Source organism: Lagopus muta, chromosome 9, assembly GCF_023343835.1.
Source record: "Lagopus muta isolate bLagMut1 chromosome 9, bLagMut1 primary, whole genome shotgun sequence".
Lineage (NCBI taxonomy): Eukaryota > Metazoa > Chordata > Aves > Galliformes > Phasianidae > Lagopus > Lagopus muta.
Window position 1 is genome coordinate 811,756 of NC_064441.1, and position 18,866 is coordinate 830,621.

Here is an 18,866-nt window from a genome sequence, read left to right on the forward strand (position 1 = left end):
AGACCTGAAGGTGCTCCATGCCTCCTCGCCTTCTCACTGCACAGCTGATAGCAATGTCACAGCTTTCTGCAGAACTGCTGGGGAGCAAAGAGAGCCAAGGAAAACCCAATAAATCATTGCAAATCCAAGAAATGTTACCAGATCCCTTCATGAAATGTGAGCAATGTGCCCATGCGAACCAAACATGGAAGAACATTACACATCCTTCCAAAGAGTTCTCCTATGTCATCTCTCTTTAAAATCATTAAAGAAAAATTGTTTGTGCTACCAAAATAGTTTGAAAAAGTTCTCAGGTCACTTTTAATTTGGGAATTAGAGAACTCTGATGGAAAAACCCTCAGGAAAGAAAAAAACTTTACCAGGAAAAACTGCATCTCTGGTCACAAGAGGAAAGCAAAACAAGCTGTCAGCTACTCAGCTGCTCACCCTGTTCACAGGCACACGGTGAGGCAAGGTGTGCATGGGCACTGGGGGCAGAAGCAATAGGCAGCAGTGCTCCTGTATCTTGGGAGTGACTGACCACCTTTACATCAGCCTAAACGCACAAATAACTTCTATGCAGTTTTATTCTACCCATAATGTAAGATGCGGACTGATGAATAAACTGGCGTGGAGAAATGGAACAGAGCCACAGGAAGGCTCTGGAAGCCAAATCTGGTACGAGGACACAGCAGCACAGCAGCTTTCAGTTGTTCCTCCCTTAACTCTTGGGAAGAGGTATTCACCCTTCACTGCCCTTCAACAGCAGCGTGGGATGAGAATGAGACTACAAGGATCTACTTTGGTTCAAAACAGGTAACGGTGCCAGGAGATCTGAGCACCCCAGTAATGGAACGGAACTGCAGGCTATCTCAAACACAATATATATAATGCATAAGGCCATTACATTTAACTGATACTATAATCAAATTAAAAAGCAAGAATCATATTTAACTGAGTTCCTCATCACTTTGCAAGAGCATAACTTATGGGACATTAACAGATTTACTCTGCTGAAGTGTAACATGAATGGGATGTGCACAAATTGGATTTCAATGCCAGGGAGAACTGCCTTTCCTATGCGTGTAACTACTGCATTTCAGTCATGTCTTCTTAACACTGAGAAAAAAAAAACACATTCTAAAGGAAACATCACAAATCCAAATATCTGCTTTAGATGTGTAGATTTAGATGTTGGAAGGGTAGCGTATTTATTTATTTAAAGCTCACTTTCTAATATACATGCCAAGATGCATTTCTTAAAATGCTCCCAGTATTTTGCCAATTACTGGGCTTTTTCAAATCCCTTTATCCACTGCCCACATTCATTTTTCATCCATTTCAGCAGCACACTATCAAGATGCAAAACACATGATTTCTTTATGCAGCAGCACGGTTCTCAGAGAGGTCAGAACACAGCGCTCTCCTTTCAGAAATCCAAACTGAGATTCATCCAAGTCAAATTCCTAATGATTCCCTAAGGTCCAATTCCTGACCAGAGCACAGAACTCGTCAGGTGAACACTGAGGTGAGCCACAGCCGGAGCGGCGCCATGCTACAGCTCTGACCCCACGGAGGAACCTTGCTGCTGCACAGCAGCACTGCAGCACGCAGGAGGGCCGCCTCTATGGAAAGATTTGTCTGGAAGGACTGAAGGTCTTTCACATCACCTTGTTTATAAAACAAACAAAAGCGTTCAGTCTACAGGAGTGTATGGATAATGCAGCTGCTACTTGGGACTAGAAAAGCAGAATTTATTCTGCTCTGAGAGATCTGAATCTGCAAAATTCATGAGAGAAACACAGCAGTCAGAGCTTCACCTTGGAAATCATTATAGTGATACATACCAGGAAGAGGAATCTTGTTCCAGAATATACGTATCAACCTCAAATCTATAAAGGTAAAACTGTGTAAGTAAAATTTAATTATTACTTCTTATGGAATAGCATGATGTTGTCAGTTGCATATTCCATCATGACCAGAATAAGAAATGTACCTTTCAGTACTGGGCCATACCTTCTACTTCAATTAGCCCTTCAACTGAGGCATTTGGGATTTGAAGCCTGGTTCTGCTTATTACATATTTGCTTTTCTTGTAACTCTATTGGCTTAACTTTCTTCTCAGTGCATGCGTGTGCCACCAAAGGGAAACTCCAACGCACTGGATACACTGCTTACCTAAGATTATTTCAAAAATTCTTCTGAAGCTTCTTGTTTTCTACCCTTTGAATTACTCAACAGCCCAGCTCCTAAGAGCAGGGGGAGGGCAGGGGCTGATGCAGGTCACATTTTCCGAGGGACTTCCTCAGTCAGTTGCTATGGTGTCTGAGCAGAGATGAGGTCTCTTTCAAGTCACCTTCAAACAGTCCTTGACAAACACTGCCCTCAAATGTCAAGCTGTCACTGAAATACATTAAAAGTTCAGGCAGGATAAACAGAGGAGGAAGGCTTTTTTTTTTTTTTTTTTCTTAAAAGCTATTACAAAATAAGCACTTAAAAATGTAAATCTAAATACATTTCATAAAGTGATAAATGAAGACACTTTGAAAATTACCAAATACAGGAACCAGGAGTTTTCTCTTAGCTGTTATCTACTGAGTGATTACAACTTGGGCTTCCAGACACTTTAAAAGGTTTAATGATGTGAGTCACTAAAATAAAATACAGACATTCAGACATTCATACATGATCAAATTTACAGACTCATTAAAGAAAATGTATTTACCACACCAGCAAGAATACATTCTAGAATTAGGTCAAGCTCAGGGTCACAGCTATGCAGACTTTTAATGCCTCCAAACCTGGACACAACCTAACTGCGCCCGTCAGAGAAAGTGACCAAACTGAGGCAGTGATGCACTGCATCCTCCCTCACAACCTTCTTCTGGATTGAGCACGTCTGTTGCTATAAAGCAACTTTCTGAGCTCATCCTACAAACACAAAACAAAGCAATACATCCAGAGACAGCAGAATGTCTCTGTGCTGCATGCACATGGATATAAACTATTCAATAGACTTAGCACTGATTGCTCCATCTACTCTAGTTTCTTGTTAAATCTGAAGTGTAACACAGCATCGAGGGGTAATAAGAGCCTTGAGACAATCCTATGAGAACCTTTGTTTTCACCTTGGAAGAGCAGCACATGAAAAGCACATCTGGCACAGAGCGACCCATCCCCATCACAGCCGCCTGCAGTCTGTGACCCTGACTGTCCTCAGCTCAACATCACTGTCACACAGTGATCATGGCAGGCCTGTTTTGTGGTGGTGAAGTGAGAAGCAAATCGCCTGTTCTTTCCACATCTCCGTACTGAACACAAGCTGAGCTTGTTGGCCCTTTTGCTCTACCTGTTCACAGTCCATAAAGGAATGCTAAATAGGGCTGTTCTTACTTTTCTATGTTCGCACTGAATGGATAACAGGGTGACTGCAAACACCTAAATTATTATGTTGTCACTCACTGAAAATTGAATCTATTAATTAAAGAAGTGGTGTAACTTTTAGTCAAACCTCTGAAAGCCCTGCTGAAGTCTATTTCTGTCTAGCTAAAATGAATGACAAAATCTCAGAAAACGAGCTCTCATCAAAAAGCATTAGATTTAAGGACTTCATTCACTGTTTTAGCATCGAATGTGACAAGAAACAGTCTATTCACAGGCTTTAGTTTGATTGGGCTCTAGGGCTTGCGATTGGACTCTAGGTTTCCTGTAAGGCAGCATAAGGATAAGCTCCTCCAGAAGGTGCTCCAGGGCAGAAAGCTAATGTGGGCAATCAGCCTCAAGCTGAGGTCAACAGGTAAGCTGGGTCTCTAAGTTTGGCCTTCTTGAACAGCCCTGTCCCCTCTCCTAAAAGATCAAGGAGGCAGAAAATGGCACACTTTAGAGTAAGCAGCATAAAATCATCCAACATCTGACACACTCGATGAAAGAAATGTCAAGCCATGGGAACACATTTGCACAGCGTTGGTCTTGTAAGATGTGCATGCTAAAATTTCAGCCCCCCACATTCAAAGGTCTATACAATGGCCACTTACAGAGACATTACATATCAATCACGTATGGAGCAGTGCAAAATTAAACCATGTAGGCCACATACAATCCCTAACCAAATGCATGGCTTAGTCTTAGGCTTGTGCTACATATTTTCAGTAAATGTTTCAAGTCTGGCACACCAGCAGGAGAACGGCAACAATCACTGAAACCTGTTACATCTTCATGGATGCAGAGCTGTTCTCATTTTCTGGCTTCCCAAAGACCACCCAATGCCAACAAGCATGCAAGGTTGTCTCTTAAGACTTTATTTAGGATTCCTTTCAGATGCAAGTCTTCCTCAAATAAAGAGATACGTAAATAAGTTGAACTTCATTACACAAAGCTGCAAAGCACTGAAGCATTTGTTTTCCCATTTGTAAATGTTAACTATTTAACAGTGCACCCAAATAAAAATAATTTATACGCTAGGAAAAAACAAACCCAAAAAACCAGTTGGCACTGTATTTGTTAGGGTAACTTGAGTCAAGAGGAGCAATGTCTCCTGAATCAGTTTAAATGTTTAGATTAAATGTCTTTTAATTGCTGTTGCCATCTTCATCCCGTTTTCTGTACGCTTTATTCAACATCTGTATTTCTTCCTGATAACCACCTCTCTCCATGTGCTGCTTTTTACTGTTCTGCCGGTGAGCTTCCACCGTGTCTGGAATTGTTATGTTAATATCGCTGTCAGGATTGTTTGATGGTATGAAGAGTGAGTAGGAAGCAGTTTCCCCTAGATCACATGAGACAAATCTGTTTTCCTTCCGTGAATAGCGTAGGGATGGAGATCTTACCTGTGTGGAGGACTGGCTGATATTACTGATGATGGAAACAGTATCCAGAGCCTCTTCATTGTCACAAATCTCCAGAACCTCTAAATGAATTTTAACACTGGTGTCAGCAAATGAATTAGGACACTCCTCTGGGTTGGGGTCATGACCAACGCTTTTAGATCGATACACTTCGATTTTCTTTGAGGTGGGTGTTATCTTTTGTCCTTCAGTGCTTACCTCGTACGTAGACAAGGAGAGAGTTTTTCCTGTGGGTGCCTGAAGTGACACAGTTCCTTGAAATGCACACAGAGGAATAGCTAAGGCCCCACCTGATCGCTGAAAAGACAAAGAAGGACCATTATCTAGTGCTAACTTCAGAAGCTAGCATCTATTACAAACAACCAGTCACGCTCAGTTTGTTCACTTGTTTTACTGTGGTAGGCTTTTCCCTGCATTGTTTTAGGAAGCCGGTATTTAAGTTAACTGTACAGTTTACTGAAGAATATAAAAAGTGTTCATCATCATGAGCTTCAGTATAAGGAGTGAAGTCTGAAGTGACTGTGATCATTTACAGTTCATGGACTCCTTATGGTAACAGTCCAGTGTTAACATTTCATTGCAGCCAGTCCACAATGACACAGCCAGCATTAGCAGGCACCTCTCTAGCCAGTAACAGCAGCGACCTCTTCAAGTGTCTTCACTTAATTTCTGCTTACTTCCAACTGACATGCTGATCTCCTGAGGCTCCATTCAATCAGCAAAGGAGAGAAATGGCAGCAGAGAACTTTACAAGAACTGGACCCCATGCTGACAGCACCTGTCTCCCTTGGGCACTTAACTAAATTGGGTGCCACCTAGCAACTGAGCTAAAATCCCTGAAACAGCTTTACAGATACCATTCAACAATTTTTTCATATGTATACTTATCATTTTTATGATGGAAATAAGTATAGTATCAGTAGGAAATCTATAGTAGGAGTTTTCACCATGGTGGTGGTCAGAGGGTCCATCCAGGTCTCACTCCCTCCCACGTTTCACACAAGTCCTAGACACCAATATGGATTTCTCTCTAGTACAAAGCTGAATTATCAGCAGACAAATTTTCATACGCTTGAAGGTATAGAGATAAAATTTAGTTACAGCTCTGCAGTCCTAAAGGTCACCCTCAAACAAAGAATTTCCAGCAGTTTCAATGAAAGAAGTTTCAAGAGGCTGTAAATAAATGAAGTCATTACACAAAGAAATCACCACGTGTGCCTACATGGAGAACAGAAGCAGTCTGCTCCTGTGTGGACTGTGGTTGCTCACTCAGAGGCCAGCTGTTATGTGCTCCTGTTCACAGTGCTGCAGGACAGATCCTGCTCTCTTCCTCACCTTACAGACTGGCATTTCTAACTGTGGAGATCAGCCATTCAGTGATTCATGTTGCAGAACAAACAGGCTCGTCCTCACCTACTCTGCTACAACTGGGCTTTGACTGTTTACTGAGAGGTGCAAGGATTTGCATTCAAAACCAACTTCTTATCCACTAAAGAAATACAATTAAAACAAACCTCAGCTTTGCCAAAGGCACATTCCTTGGCAGGCGGTGGAAGCACTGGTCTGGGACAGGGGAGATCACATGGAAGGGCTGCACTGGTCAGACAGAAACATACAACAGAGACTGCTGAAACTGGGAGAAGTGGCAGAAACTTCCCACCCAAGGCACTGAAAAGCTGCCAGCCACAGGGTGATTCACCCTCATCACACTTCTGCACTGTTCTTGCTATGATGCTTTCAGGGCTCCTCTTGTTAAATCTACCTCAGGTATCCCCAGATCACTGCTATGTGGAGTGCAAGTGTACTCCTTCGGTGCTGCAGTTCCCTCTCCAGCTGCAGTGCTTCCATGCTGCCTGGAGGAGCAGATCACCAAACAGAGGCCAAACTTCCTCCTCCTGTCCTTCCTCTCTTTGCAGACACACACAGGGTCCCTCCTCAGCAGCACAGACCTTTCTGGAAGATTTGGGAATACAAAAAAATAGTACAGCAATCATGGGATAAAGTGAAAAAATAGCAAAGCATGATATGAGTGGAGCAACCAGAGGAAGACAAATGGTTGATTTATCAGGATGTGGAAGTCTGAAGCACTGAACAGTTTGGATAGCACTCATATTTCTTCCTGTACAGTGCAAGGGAGGGCTGAGATGAGACAGAGACAGCTGCCTAGGACAGCAGGGATGTCTCTTTGTCCATGGATGCTGGGACAGATCTACCTGCAAACAGAAGACAGCCCACAGAAACCCTTTAAACAGGAGAGTCTTCCCTTGTTTACAGGGAAACACTGAGCACACCCTTGGAAGCAGAAGCTCCAGTGTTGTCCTCTTGGTTTACTGACCTATCCTGTGCAAACAGTGTGAATACGAAGAAGGAAGAGGAGGAATAGGAAAAACAGGTCTAATACTGGCAGCAGGGAGGAGTGTGAGCACTGCTTAGGCGCTGAACAGAGCTCTTCCACTTGGAACAGTCCTGCTTATGTTTCCTTTCCAGTAATACTGAGAAAGTGAGTAGAGACATTTCAGGTACTGGAAAGGTGAAATTCTTCTTGGGGAGCTGGGAAAAGCAATTACTTGCTCATTATTAAAGGCAATGCTGCGTTGAGACTTCCACAGAACAAGGCAGACCTTACAACCACACAGCTCAATCAAGTGACACATTACCTCACCTTCACTAAAGAGCATGAGAAGGAAAATAGGTTTCATTGCGTGCAAAAATCTTGCCAGACTGTGCCTTAACACGGTCCTTCGACAAAGAAATCTGGCTGACAAAATGCTAGCAGCTGGCTTGCCCTGCTGGAAGGAAATCAAAGTTGTATTAGTCTCCTCAACATATCTGTCAGACAGAAACGGTGCTCAAGTGTTCTTCTCATACGCAGTTCTGGAGACAACAGTTGTGCTGTGCATTGAGGCAGCAAAGAACCCACACATGACTGTCAGCTCCAGCATCTCACTGCTAGCTCCCAGTCAGTGGTGGGGTACTGGGGCTCCTGGAGAACAGCTCTGTTAAGGGCAGGCACCAGCAGCCCTTGTTTTAAAGGAAGGAATGAGGCACTTTTTAAAAGCACAGTGCTGTCACTTATGTTTTCTGTAGTAACCAGGATCACTCCTCCAGGAAATATGTAAGTGAAACTATTTTCTTCTCTGTTTTCTCTCTAGGAAGCTCTTGTCCACTCATCTTCCACCCCAGATGCTTTACTAATGCCACCAGAGGACAGAGCAGCAAATTCAGATCTGGATAAGATCAAGTGGGCAAAGCCTGCTAAGTGTTCTGAGCAGTGTTCACAGGGGTGCAAGTTCAGTTTCTCTGATAGTGCAACACACTGAGCACAGATAGAATAATTTGGTAACATGCATTTAAATGGTGTTTCCCTGGACACTGAGAGACTGCTGGGTACAAGCCCTGCAGCTCTGCTTCCAGCCCACCTCGCTTCAGCAATCAACACTGGAAGTCCTTGCAGGGTCAGTTAAGCGTGTCTGTATTTCTGGCAGTTAATCAAGCTCAGAGTCTGAAGGACTGTCTAAAAAAGCACTTACATTATGCAGAAAGACATCAAAAGAATATGAAAAAATAGGTTAAATAAGAACTGATTACTTTGCTGCAAGGTTACATTCTGCTATATAAAACACTACAGATTTGTCAGAGTGTATGTCAAGATGGAAGATCTGTCTTCATTTCTGGTAGTTCTGAAGGGTTCCTGGTCGGAAATGCTCAAATGTTTCAATTCAAAAAATCATGGTATTCCCCAATCAAAACACTCTGTAAGCCAGAACTGCCATCTCTATGCTGAAGCTGGCTTTAATTGAATCTCCTAAGATTTGCCCAGTCTCATGGAAGTTACAAACTAGCACTAAGCCCAAACTCTCCCTCTGGAGCATTGTTTTCTGCAGGTTTGCATCACAGAAACATCAAGGTGGTAATTTGTGAGCTTGTTTACTCTATTTCCCATGCATTTCTGCACTCAGGAGTGCTGCAGGATCTCCGAGGCTGTGACGCTCACCCCGAGCTCCCTGCCAACAGGAGCTGCCCTGCCTGGTGCTGCTCTGTGAGCTCACTCCTGCTGTGTCTGGTTGCAGGGCACACTCCTGTGCTGCTCCTGCTGGAGGTGGCCGCGGGCTGTTCTGTCTGCTGGAATCTGGGACAGAGCTCTCTCTGGAGGACTACGTGTACCAGCACATGCATTTTTCAACAAGCCAAGACCAAAAATTACAATGAGGTAAATCACAAATGTACTTGTTCCTTAAGGAGTGTCGATGCGTTCCGAACAGAGAAATCTCTACATAATTGATAAAGCAAATGCTTTCGTTATTAAATCAAATCATCCACCTCCCAGATGTCACAGAAGAGAGAAAACAGTGGTTGCTACGAGGCCAACCTTCAGCAGCATCACTGCAGTTTCAGGCTGGGCTCTCCTCTCCCATCCTGGCTGATTCCAGCAGGTCCAGGTGAGCACCCTGACACAGGGGAGGTTTCAGCCTGCGCAGGGACAGAACCACATCTTACAGCCGTTGGTCCGGGCAGGGCAGTGAGAAAGGGCCCACAGGAGTCACCGACTTACAGCTTTCATGGGCCCTGCTGGGCCACCTACAGAGCACAGGAAATCCAGTCTGCCCTGAAGAGAAAGGAAGTTTTTGACCTGTGACTTTTTTGAGAATGGAGGAAAGGGGAAGGTAACTTTCCTGCCATCACTGTATTTATTTCTCCTCGCAAACCAGTAGAAAAGAAAACAAAATGCCCTTTTCTATCTGGCTTTCAAAAAAGAATGGTTATACTTATGTGAAAAATTAATAAAGGAGTATTGAGCTCAAAGTACACTTCAGGAAATTTTTTTTTTGATTACTTGTGAAAGCAGAGCCTCATTCTACATGCTGGTGAGCACCTCCTGAGGGTGTATGGGACCCCCTCTCCCCCTTAGTGTCTGCAGGACTCACAGCAATTGGCAGAGCTGGGCACTTACAGAAATGTTACAGTATGACTGTCATCAACTTTGAATACTGCTTCTGATGCTATTTACATCTGACTCTCCAAATAATTTGTTTAAAATTGTATTTTACAAGTGATCAATAACTTCTGCTGGAAGAAGCCAAGAAAATTCCTTAAGGGTTACACTAATATTCCAGGTACCAAACACTTCTACATGTATTTTGATTTTCTATTAGATGTGGCTGGATTCATTGTCCTACACAGAGCTTAAACTCAGTGGTCCCAGTTTTTCAGTGCCTGGATTAAGTGCACACTTCCCAGGATTTCTTGTTAATATTTGTTCCATGAAGCAAATCCCTGCCAGAGCAGGCAAAGGAAAGCCTCATGGCTCTATTCTCCAGACAGTTATCAGTCAGTGTCTCCTTTCCTGTGACCAAAGGTGACTCTGTTCCAGAATTAAGTTCTTAGCTAGGAAGCCCTTGCTAGCAATTGAAATCAAAAATAAATAAACTGTTCAGCAACTTACATGACCTGAGTGGTGGCTCCAGTCATCCACAGCCCAGTTTGATTTTAATGACAATAAGTTGCCACTGCATTACTGTCAAGGCCAGTGGAGAAGAAAGGTTAACGGGGGAAAGAAAGGAAGCGTGTTAACAGCCTGAAATTGCAACACGATCCAAGGGAAGCAGCACACCTGGAAGATACTCCAGTGCACCTAAGGTAAGAGCTCTCCTCTCTGACTATGTGAAAAGGACGCATCCTCAAAACAGACACCCAACATTTGCTGTAGCTGCCCAGGCCTGGCTGCCTAGCGCTACGTGAGGTGCCTCAGAGCACCTGAGATGTGCTCAGGAAACTGCCAAGTGTAACACAGGGCTGGAGGGAGAGCTGCAGCTTCGTAAGGCAGCCACTGAAGCACAAGGCAGCTGATGAACTCCTGCAGCCTCTCAGCTGCTTCAGTTGACTCCAGCGTAAGTTAGTTGGTAGATGTGCTAATCATTCCATGAGTCACAGGCACTAGAACACGAGGACAGGTGTACCATCAGCATTAGAGGGAGGCAGAGCTTATGTCAGTGCACATCTGCCTCTGGGAAAGGCAGGAGAGCTTTGAAGTGAGCTCACAGAGCAGGAATCGTCCCCCAGTGCTGCTGAGCAGCACAGTGCAGGGCCACGAGCAGGAGGCACGTTTTGCTGTGTCCTGGTCCAACACCACTGCCATGGGACCACGCTGCCTCCCAGACAAAAATGTCAGTACTATGAATAAAGCTCTAATGAATTTGTATTCCTAATGACTTTGATGGAATATGGACTCCAGCTAAAAAAGTTTGATTTCAGAACATTTCCAGTATTCCATCATTTCCTTTCAGAGACAATGTGTTTTCTGTTAATTTCAAAACAGAGCCTTAGTTTTCCTCTTTCCAAAATTAATTACTATGATGACTTGCCCTTTGCGAGGCTGTCTGCAATAAATTTAGACTCAACTCAGAGTATGACAAGAATAGACAAGGTCACCTCAGATGACCTGAAAGCCTGGATTTGTTACTGGTCCGCCCCATCTGGACAGGCCTTGGACCCAAACACAACAGAGGCACCCAAGGTAAGAAGAAGAAAGAATACCAGCACTGAGGTCAGAACTTCTGTACTCACCTGTCTGTGCCTGAAGCAAATGAGCCCAAGGCAGTCCTTCAGTACTGTATGGGAGATGATACACTCACGTTAATTCCCATTTCTGTAGCAGCTGCAAAACCAAGCCTTGCCCTTTTCTCCACACATGGTGAAGTTTATTTCATTTATGTACTGCCACCCTTAGAAAAAGTTCTGAGGTTGTTTGCAAGCACCACTCTAAGAGCCCTTCTGCTGAGCAGCAGGCACTGTAAAGTTAACCTGAATGTGTTTATGCTTTCTAGGAAAATACAGTGATCAACAAACGTGGTGAAGAAAAGCACAAGCCCTTAACATATGGAGAACTTGCTAGCCTAGAATGTACTGGCTTTACTGGAACAGCTTTTATTACTCCTACTCCATTAGGTGGCATTAGACTCAAGATACAAGGATCCCTTGAGGAGAGAGCACTGCTATCAGCCAGTGGCAGCTTTCTGCAGCAGTTAGAAGATGGAGAAATGCTACACTGATTCCAACCACTACTTGAAGATACAGGATGAGAATGTGCCATAAATTAGCACAGATGCAGCTGTATGGCTGGTGGGAGGCAAATATAATCTTCAAGTCCATTCATTGTTTACTGGAATGTTTACAGCCTACCTGGAGCAAGACAGACCCTGCACATTTATCACTGCTAAAAGAACTTCAAACTCCAGACACAAAGAGATACAGCACTGACTCCTCCTTAGTGAAATGATATGCACACTTCCCCATTCTCTTTGCAGAGAACATAAATACATGCTATACATAGAGTCTTTTGAAAGAGTTTGCTTGAGGCAAACCACAAAAGGAAGAAAAAGTTCAGCCTATAAAGATTGCAAGCCTGGCAGATTTCCACTGCCTGAAGGCTCCTAACTAGAGGCAAAAACATACATGGCACATTTATGGACAGGAAAGGGGGATACACTGCTATTTTATGAGATGTTAAAGGTAACCTTCAACAATGCAGCTGAGAGAGATTTAGAAATGACAATTTCTGGCCTCCCTCTCAATCACAGCTGGCCTATATAGGTATCAAATAAGAAATACTGCCACATTCTCCTTTCATGCCATTTTCCTTCCAGAGAAATCACTGACGGAGCCAAACTTTACTCCCAGAACTGAAGGTGAGAGGACAACCAGCTACAGCATGTTCCATGACAGTACCATCTTCCAAGCAGCACACAGCTTCAACAGAAAATCAAAGACATCACATGTATTTTCTGGCAGTCTACTGTCCAAAAATCTAAATCAAGGTGATTAATACCTTTCTCACTGCTTCTTTATGGTCTGAAAATAACAGGACAAAAAGTTCTGCTTTCAAACCATGAATAAAAATGGGCAGCCTTCTGCAAGGTGCCTGCTGCTCAGAGACTGAACAAAATGTCATCTGCTGCAACACTTCTCATCTCGTTTCCCTCAATCATCTCAGGCAAGTGAGTGGTGCCGGCCAGCTGCTGTGCCTTTCCTTGCAGCCAGCACTAAAAAACATTCAGCTCCATTAAGAGTTACTTTCCCATGAAGTACTGGAGTGGCTGTTGGCACTGGATGTCTCAAATACCAGCAGCTCTTGTAATCACAGCTTTGTGAAGACTGTGACAAAATCCTGCTAGTTATAATGGAGTATTTACTAAAAGCTGCAATGCCTGCACTCGGGGGCTGATCCAAAGCACCCGATAACCACGTCTGCGACTTACAAACTTTGATAAAATGTGCCAGGCTTTTTTTTGTCTATTTTAATGATGTCTGAATAACCAAAGGACCCATCCACACCTGCTTCTGACTTCCCCACTTCCAAAACTACGCAGGGACGCTGCCTGGGTTCATGTCCCCAGGTCCTGCTCCCCTCACCAGCAGCCCTCTCCTCTCACCCAGCCCTTGTCCAGCTGGGCTGTGGATGAGCTCCACGGCTGCAGCCACTGCAGGGCTGGGCCTAACCAGAAAACCTTTGTGCTTTTATCTGCCAGTGGGAATCGGGGAACTACTTCAAATCTGCAAAGATGAAGTCTCTCACAAAGATTCACTGCTTGTGCTATTTTGAACCTCGGGGTCCTCAATACTGGCCAATTCCCACTTGGCTGAAACTAATTACCTTTTAGTGATCACTTCTAGTAGCTGATGAAGTTTTAGCCCAGCGCACAGCCTTGCACCATTAATGCTTGAACACAGCGCAGCTGAATGGTTCAGTCCTGCTACACCACAAGCCACTCTGCAGCTGTACCTGTACCAGGTGATGGAGCAGCGCCTCGAGCTCTGTGCTCTGCTCACTCTTCAGTAGAGATGCACTCCTTCTCTGGGCCATTGCCTACACCTAGTAGCACAAGCTGCCTTCAAATACAATGGAAATCATGCCAGAGTTCACTAAGATTTCAGCAGGTCTGTTGCTGCACAGCTTTCTGGAGTTCTGAGCAGTGGCCTGTACACAGGGCTGATCTAGCCAGTATGTAATGCCTACTCTGTGGGACAGAGGAATAGGAAACTCAAGGATGAACATTTCTTCAGTAACTCAAGAGAATACCACAGAAAACCATCGTACGATGATTACAACCATCTAACAGCTCTGAAAATCTCCTGCTATAGACACAGAGCTGGGAGGAAACGTACAAGATGGCTCTGAGGGTCAGAAAAAAGGGACATATCTCCAGAGCACTGTGTGTGGTTCAGCCTCTTGACTTCCATTAGTGATAAAGGGGAAAACCCAGCTATGTCCCTACCCTGACAACGCAGCCCAAGAGGATTTTTTTGCCTATAAACACTGTTTTACTGCACAGCAATGCACGCAGTATTCCCACCTCTGCCTTCACTTTGTCAGCACAGTCATTGCCATGTGCAAGCTCTGCAGCAAGACAAGATTTATGGAGGCTTTCCTTTTGCACTCACCTTTCCCATGTTGCTACAAAGGCAAAATGACAGCTTTTAAGTGAAAGGGCTGAGTAAATTTACAGGAAAGTACTAGAGAAAGAAAGAAATATGGACATGACACAGCAGGAAATTGCTTGAGGGGAGAGGTGAGAAAAGGAAATAGGTGACATTCAACTCTTCAAGTATCAACATGCAAGAAGACAAGTCTATCATCCAAAGTCACGTAATATTTAAGTCAGCATTACAGAAAAATGTCCTCATTGCAGGTGGACATTATGGTCTTTACAGGTCCCTCCCAAATCAAGGAAGCTGTTCCATTCCATTCCATTCACTTTCTATTCTATTCAAGCACTTTACATGTATTATGCCATGCTGCTCCTTCCACATACTTCTCAGTAACAGGGACCCAGCTCTCATGTCACCCTCCAGCTGCCCTCAGGTTTTGTTCTGTTGAAATGGAGGTCCTGCTGCATGCTCAGAGAGCAGGACTTCTACAGCAGAGCTACCTATCAGCGCCTGGCTGTGAAAATGGATCTGGAAGAAAGGCCAACATGAGCCAAGGAAACTGCTGCATTTCTTTAGAACTGTGATACACTATGGATAAAAACCTTTACAGAAGAAGTTCAAAGATGGATTTTCTGTAGTAGCAGAGATGAGTGGCTGCTTCCTCCTCTTCCCTCCTCGCCACCTGTCATTTGTGTTCCCAAGTATTTGTGTTAGGAGTTTGGCAACTTCTAACACAAATACTTCACAAAAGCCAATAAAAAGGGGTGTTCGTAAGCTAAAAGCACATCAGTGAACTCTGTAAGGAATGTATTTTTCCCCGTAACTACACTAGATTCTGTTAAATTTGCTGGTACTTACTCATCTATTTTTAAAGGCTTTCAAACCAGGTAGTAGAACAGAAATGATATAGAATTTTTGTGTGAGAAAAACGCATTCTGATCTCCTGCAGCACAAATCACTGCCCTTTTTCAACAAGTATGTGCAAAGGGACTGAGGTTATGTATCCTGGGCTGCATTGCCAGCAGGGAGGTGATCCTGCCCTTCTGCTCTGTGCTGTGAAACCTCACGTGGGCTACTGCATCCAGACGTGGAGTACTCAGCAAAGGAGAGATGCAGAGCTGTTGGAGCACATCCAGAGGAGGGTCAGAGAAACGATCCTAGGGATGGAACACCTCTCCTAAGAGGACAGGCTGAGAGCTGGGGCTGTGCTGCCTGGAGAGGAGAAGGCGCTGGGGAGACCTGAGAGCAGCCTGTCAGTACCTAAAGCAGCTGTAAGACAAAGGGGACAGACTCATTAACAGGATGTGTTGTGACAGGACAAGGGGAAATGGTTTCAGACTAAAGAAGGAGAGATTTAGATTGGATATAAGGAAGTTTTTTTACAATAAAGGTGGTGAGGCACTGGCACAGGTTGCAGAGAGGTGGTGGATACTCTGTCCTTGAAGACACTCACAGTCAGGCTGTTCAGGGCTCTGAGCACCTGACTGAGCTGCTGGAGTCTTTGTTCACTGCAGGGAAGTTGAACTAGATGAACTTTAAGGCTCCTTTCCAATTTAAACAATTCTATGATTTTATGATTATATGTTTTTGCACTAAGTTCTCAAGCTGACTCCCTGTACCCTCTGCTATGTAGAAATTCAGCACATAAGAACACAGTTACCACACCACTTGCAGATATACAGAGAATTTATCTGTAATTGCTATTCTTCCTCCTACTCTAAGTTATTACAAGTTCTGCTTATTGAACAGAAAGCTGGAAGTACTCTAATAAGCACATCTATACTTATTTCTGTTATCAAGCACTTACAATCTGAAACTACTGAAGATGAGGGACTTTCATCCTGTTAGGATAATCATCCATTTCCTGGGAAGGTATGCTATCTTCTCCTCAGTTGGCAAGCTTAATTGGCAAAGCAAGCAGAAGTACATGACCAATAAATGCCAGAGAAAGTCTCTGTCCTTAACACAGTGAATGATGGTGAGACAAGGAGAAAGTGACTTTTCTTAGATACTCGGGCACTTCCTGGCAGACTAAACCAAAGGGAAGGCTTCCACCTAATTTAATGTTTGGCTCCAAGCGATCTTTCACTCAACATATATCTGAGAAGTGCATTGAAGTTCTTTTTAGAAGCCTTGCAGGAATTTCATACACTACCCTTTTTCACCAGCAAAGCAAATGACAGCACTGTGACACTCTGAAAGCTCGTGCTGAATGTCAGAAAGAAAGAGATCTGTAACTTAGAAGCCCTGAACTTTTCGGCCATAGGAGCCCTAATGCCTGGCAACTGCACACTGGGTTGTAACTTGGAAAATGTCAGAAAAGGATGAGTTAGGACTCCTTGTAACACAAGTACTCAAGAAGTCTGTCCAAAAGTGACATATGAAGCCCGGGGCACACGCAGCCAGCCGCACGCAGTCACTGCCAGCTGCTTCCCAACAAGATGCTTCTACCTGTTCAGAGCAAAGTCACAGGTCTAGCAATTTGAAACGGCAGCCATGGGAAATGGGAAAAGGAAACCTGTCTGGAAACTACAGCAAGGAGAGCCAAAGGGAGATAATGGCACACAGCAGGGTAGAAGAACTCGGAGATTAAAAACAGGTTCAGTCATCATTTACTTTTGCCCACAAACAGTGGTTCATCACTGCACACTGCAAGGGAGCGAGCATTTGATTTTTCATGAAAGGGATGATCAATTGAATCTGAAATATCAAACAAATTCCTACTTTGGCTCAATTTATAAAGTTGTGTTTTTCAGAAAGAGAGGGGATTCTGCTATTGAATACGAAATACATCTTATACATCCCATCTATGTCCAAGGGTCTGAGCAACCTGCTCTAGCTTTCAGGTCTGCCCTGCCTGGAGCAGGAGATGGATTAATTGACTTCCAGAGGTCCCTTCCAGCTTGAAGCGTTCTGCAGCTCCTGTGCTGTGGGCTTCATGCAAGATCTAACCTCTTTCACATGGAATGTAATGCCAAACATCTACTGAACGGCACAGAGCACAGCAGAACCCTCAGAGCTCACCTAACACCTGGCTGGGCAGCCTGGCTTTGGTTTCTGGCTTCTGGCTTTGGCTTCTAGTTTCCGGCCTCCTGCTCTGCCTTAGTGGGGAAGGTTTGAGGTAGCAGCAGGTGTCACAAGCCAGATAAGCAGGGCGAGGCTGCACCCATTGTGGGTGCACTGAATTGACATGTTGGAAAGATTATCAGAAGCTCCAGTTTTGCCGAAAAGGCAACAAAAGCACGAGTTTCCCCTAGCTCAGCACTGCCTCCAGAATATGTGGTTCCCTTAAACCATAGTAGCAATAAAATATTTTAAAAATATTTTAACATCCTCCATTTTCTTCCTTGGACATCTGTTTTCTGGCTGCTCACGCACTATGAATTGAAAGCTGATCCTGACTGCTTTTAGATTCCACCAAGAGAAACTTGCAAAACTGTCCCTTCAGGTACCTTAGCCAATTTCCAGCAACAGTACAGAACTGTGACTACGTCACATCTAAAACATTCAGATGATGTTCTTACATGCACACAAAACCACACCGGTTTATTGAGAGAACGGGTCTACATCTATGCTGCCAGATCAGTGTGTACATTTATAATGCAGACCAAGATTTTGAACTGGAGCACAAACACCACTGCCTATGGAAGGCACCCACAGCAGGTGCAGGTAACACAAGGCACCACTGTCCTTTTACAGTCCTTAGACAACCCTGAGATGTTTTCCAGAGCCCAGTATGTGAAGAGAGCAGCATGTAAACTCCACAGGGACAAGCAGCTGCTGCACATCTATTTCTACTAGACGTGGGCACCTCATGCCCATGTTTGGCCTTTGGTTGGTAACATCAGATTTTTAGGAAACAGAAAACTTCGTACTCGCTGCCAGGCTAACAAACAGTTGACAAGGGAACCACAAACAATCTTTATCTTTTAAAATTAAGACATTGAACATTTTTCAGCATTCAGCCTGCAATAGCTGTTGTGACATTTTTGCTCTTAAACAAATACTGACTACAGAAAACAGAAGCTGGCAGTTCTCCTCTGTGTTCTGACATGAGATAATAGCTGTCCTTTTGCTGGATCCAGTCTCAGCCTGTCGTTCCACAAATGGCAATTCTGGGCAATTCTCTCTCCCATCTTTTTACTGCTGAACCCAACTGAGAAGTTGAAGCAGAGACTCTCAGCATGGGCACTAACAACAAGGATTGTCATGGCAGAACAAAAGTGCCTCCAACCCAAGGAACTCCCTGATCCTGCTGTTGCTGACAGGGGACATCAGCCTGACAAGGATAGGATTCCTCCAATGAGGACTCAGCACTTGGAACAAGCAGTGGCTACGCAATCTGATCACTAAGAGCAAACCCCAGCTTCTGTGGTAATGGGGGTACGTTCAACAAGATACATCTATAGGTGAAAGAGTCACAAAGCAAGGAGCTCTGTATTAGTTGTAGATGATATGTCCTTAAAAACTATGGGTTCTGATACTTCTCTTAAGCTATGAAAAGCTCTTTCAGATTCTATAAGCAGACAGCAAACACGAGGGCGCAGAATCAGGCCCCCTGTGCAAGAACTACAGCTGTGTTCATTGACATCTTTAAGAAACCATTAAATTGAAGTA

General features: G+C 44.1%; 1 protein-coding gene across 8 annotated transcripts in view; it reads right to left on the reverse strand.

Moving 5' to 3' along the window:
* Positions 1–2,472: 2,472 nt before the first annotated feature.
* The window catches only part of GPR149 (G protein-coupled receptor 149), a 125,186-nt gene continuing 108,792 nt past the window's right edge, over positions 2,473–18,866 (reverse strand). For 7 of the 8 annotated variants that reach the window (XM_048955333.1, XM_048955337.1, XM_048955335.1 and 4 more), the window contains 3 exons: positions 7,486–7,609; positions 6,586–6,776; positions 2,473–5,120 (listed from right to left, as the gene is read on the reverse strand). In XM_048955333.1, coding sequence (XP_048811290.1) covers positions 4,548–5,120; positions 6,586–6,776; positions 7,486–7,609 — 888 coding nt within the window. In that variant the 3' untranslated portion in view covers positions 2,473–4,547. The remainder of the gene's footprint in view (positions 5,121–6,585; positions 6,777–7,485; positions 7,610–18,866) is intronic. The other variant, XM_048955331.1, reaches the window with a different exon arrangement.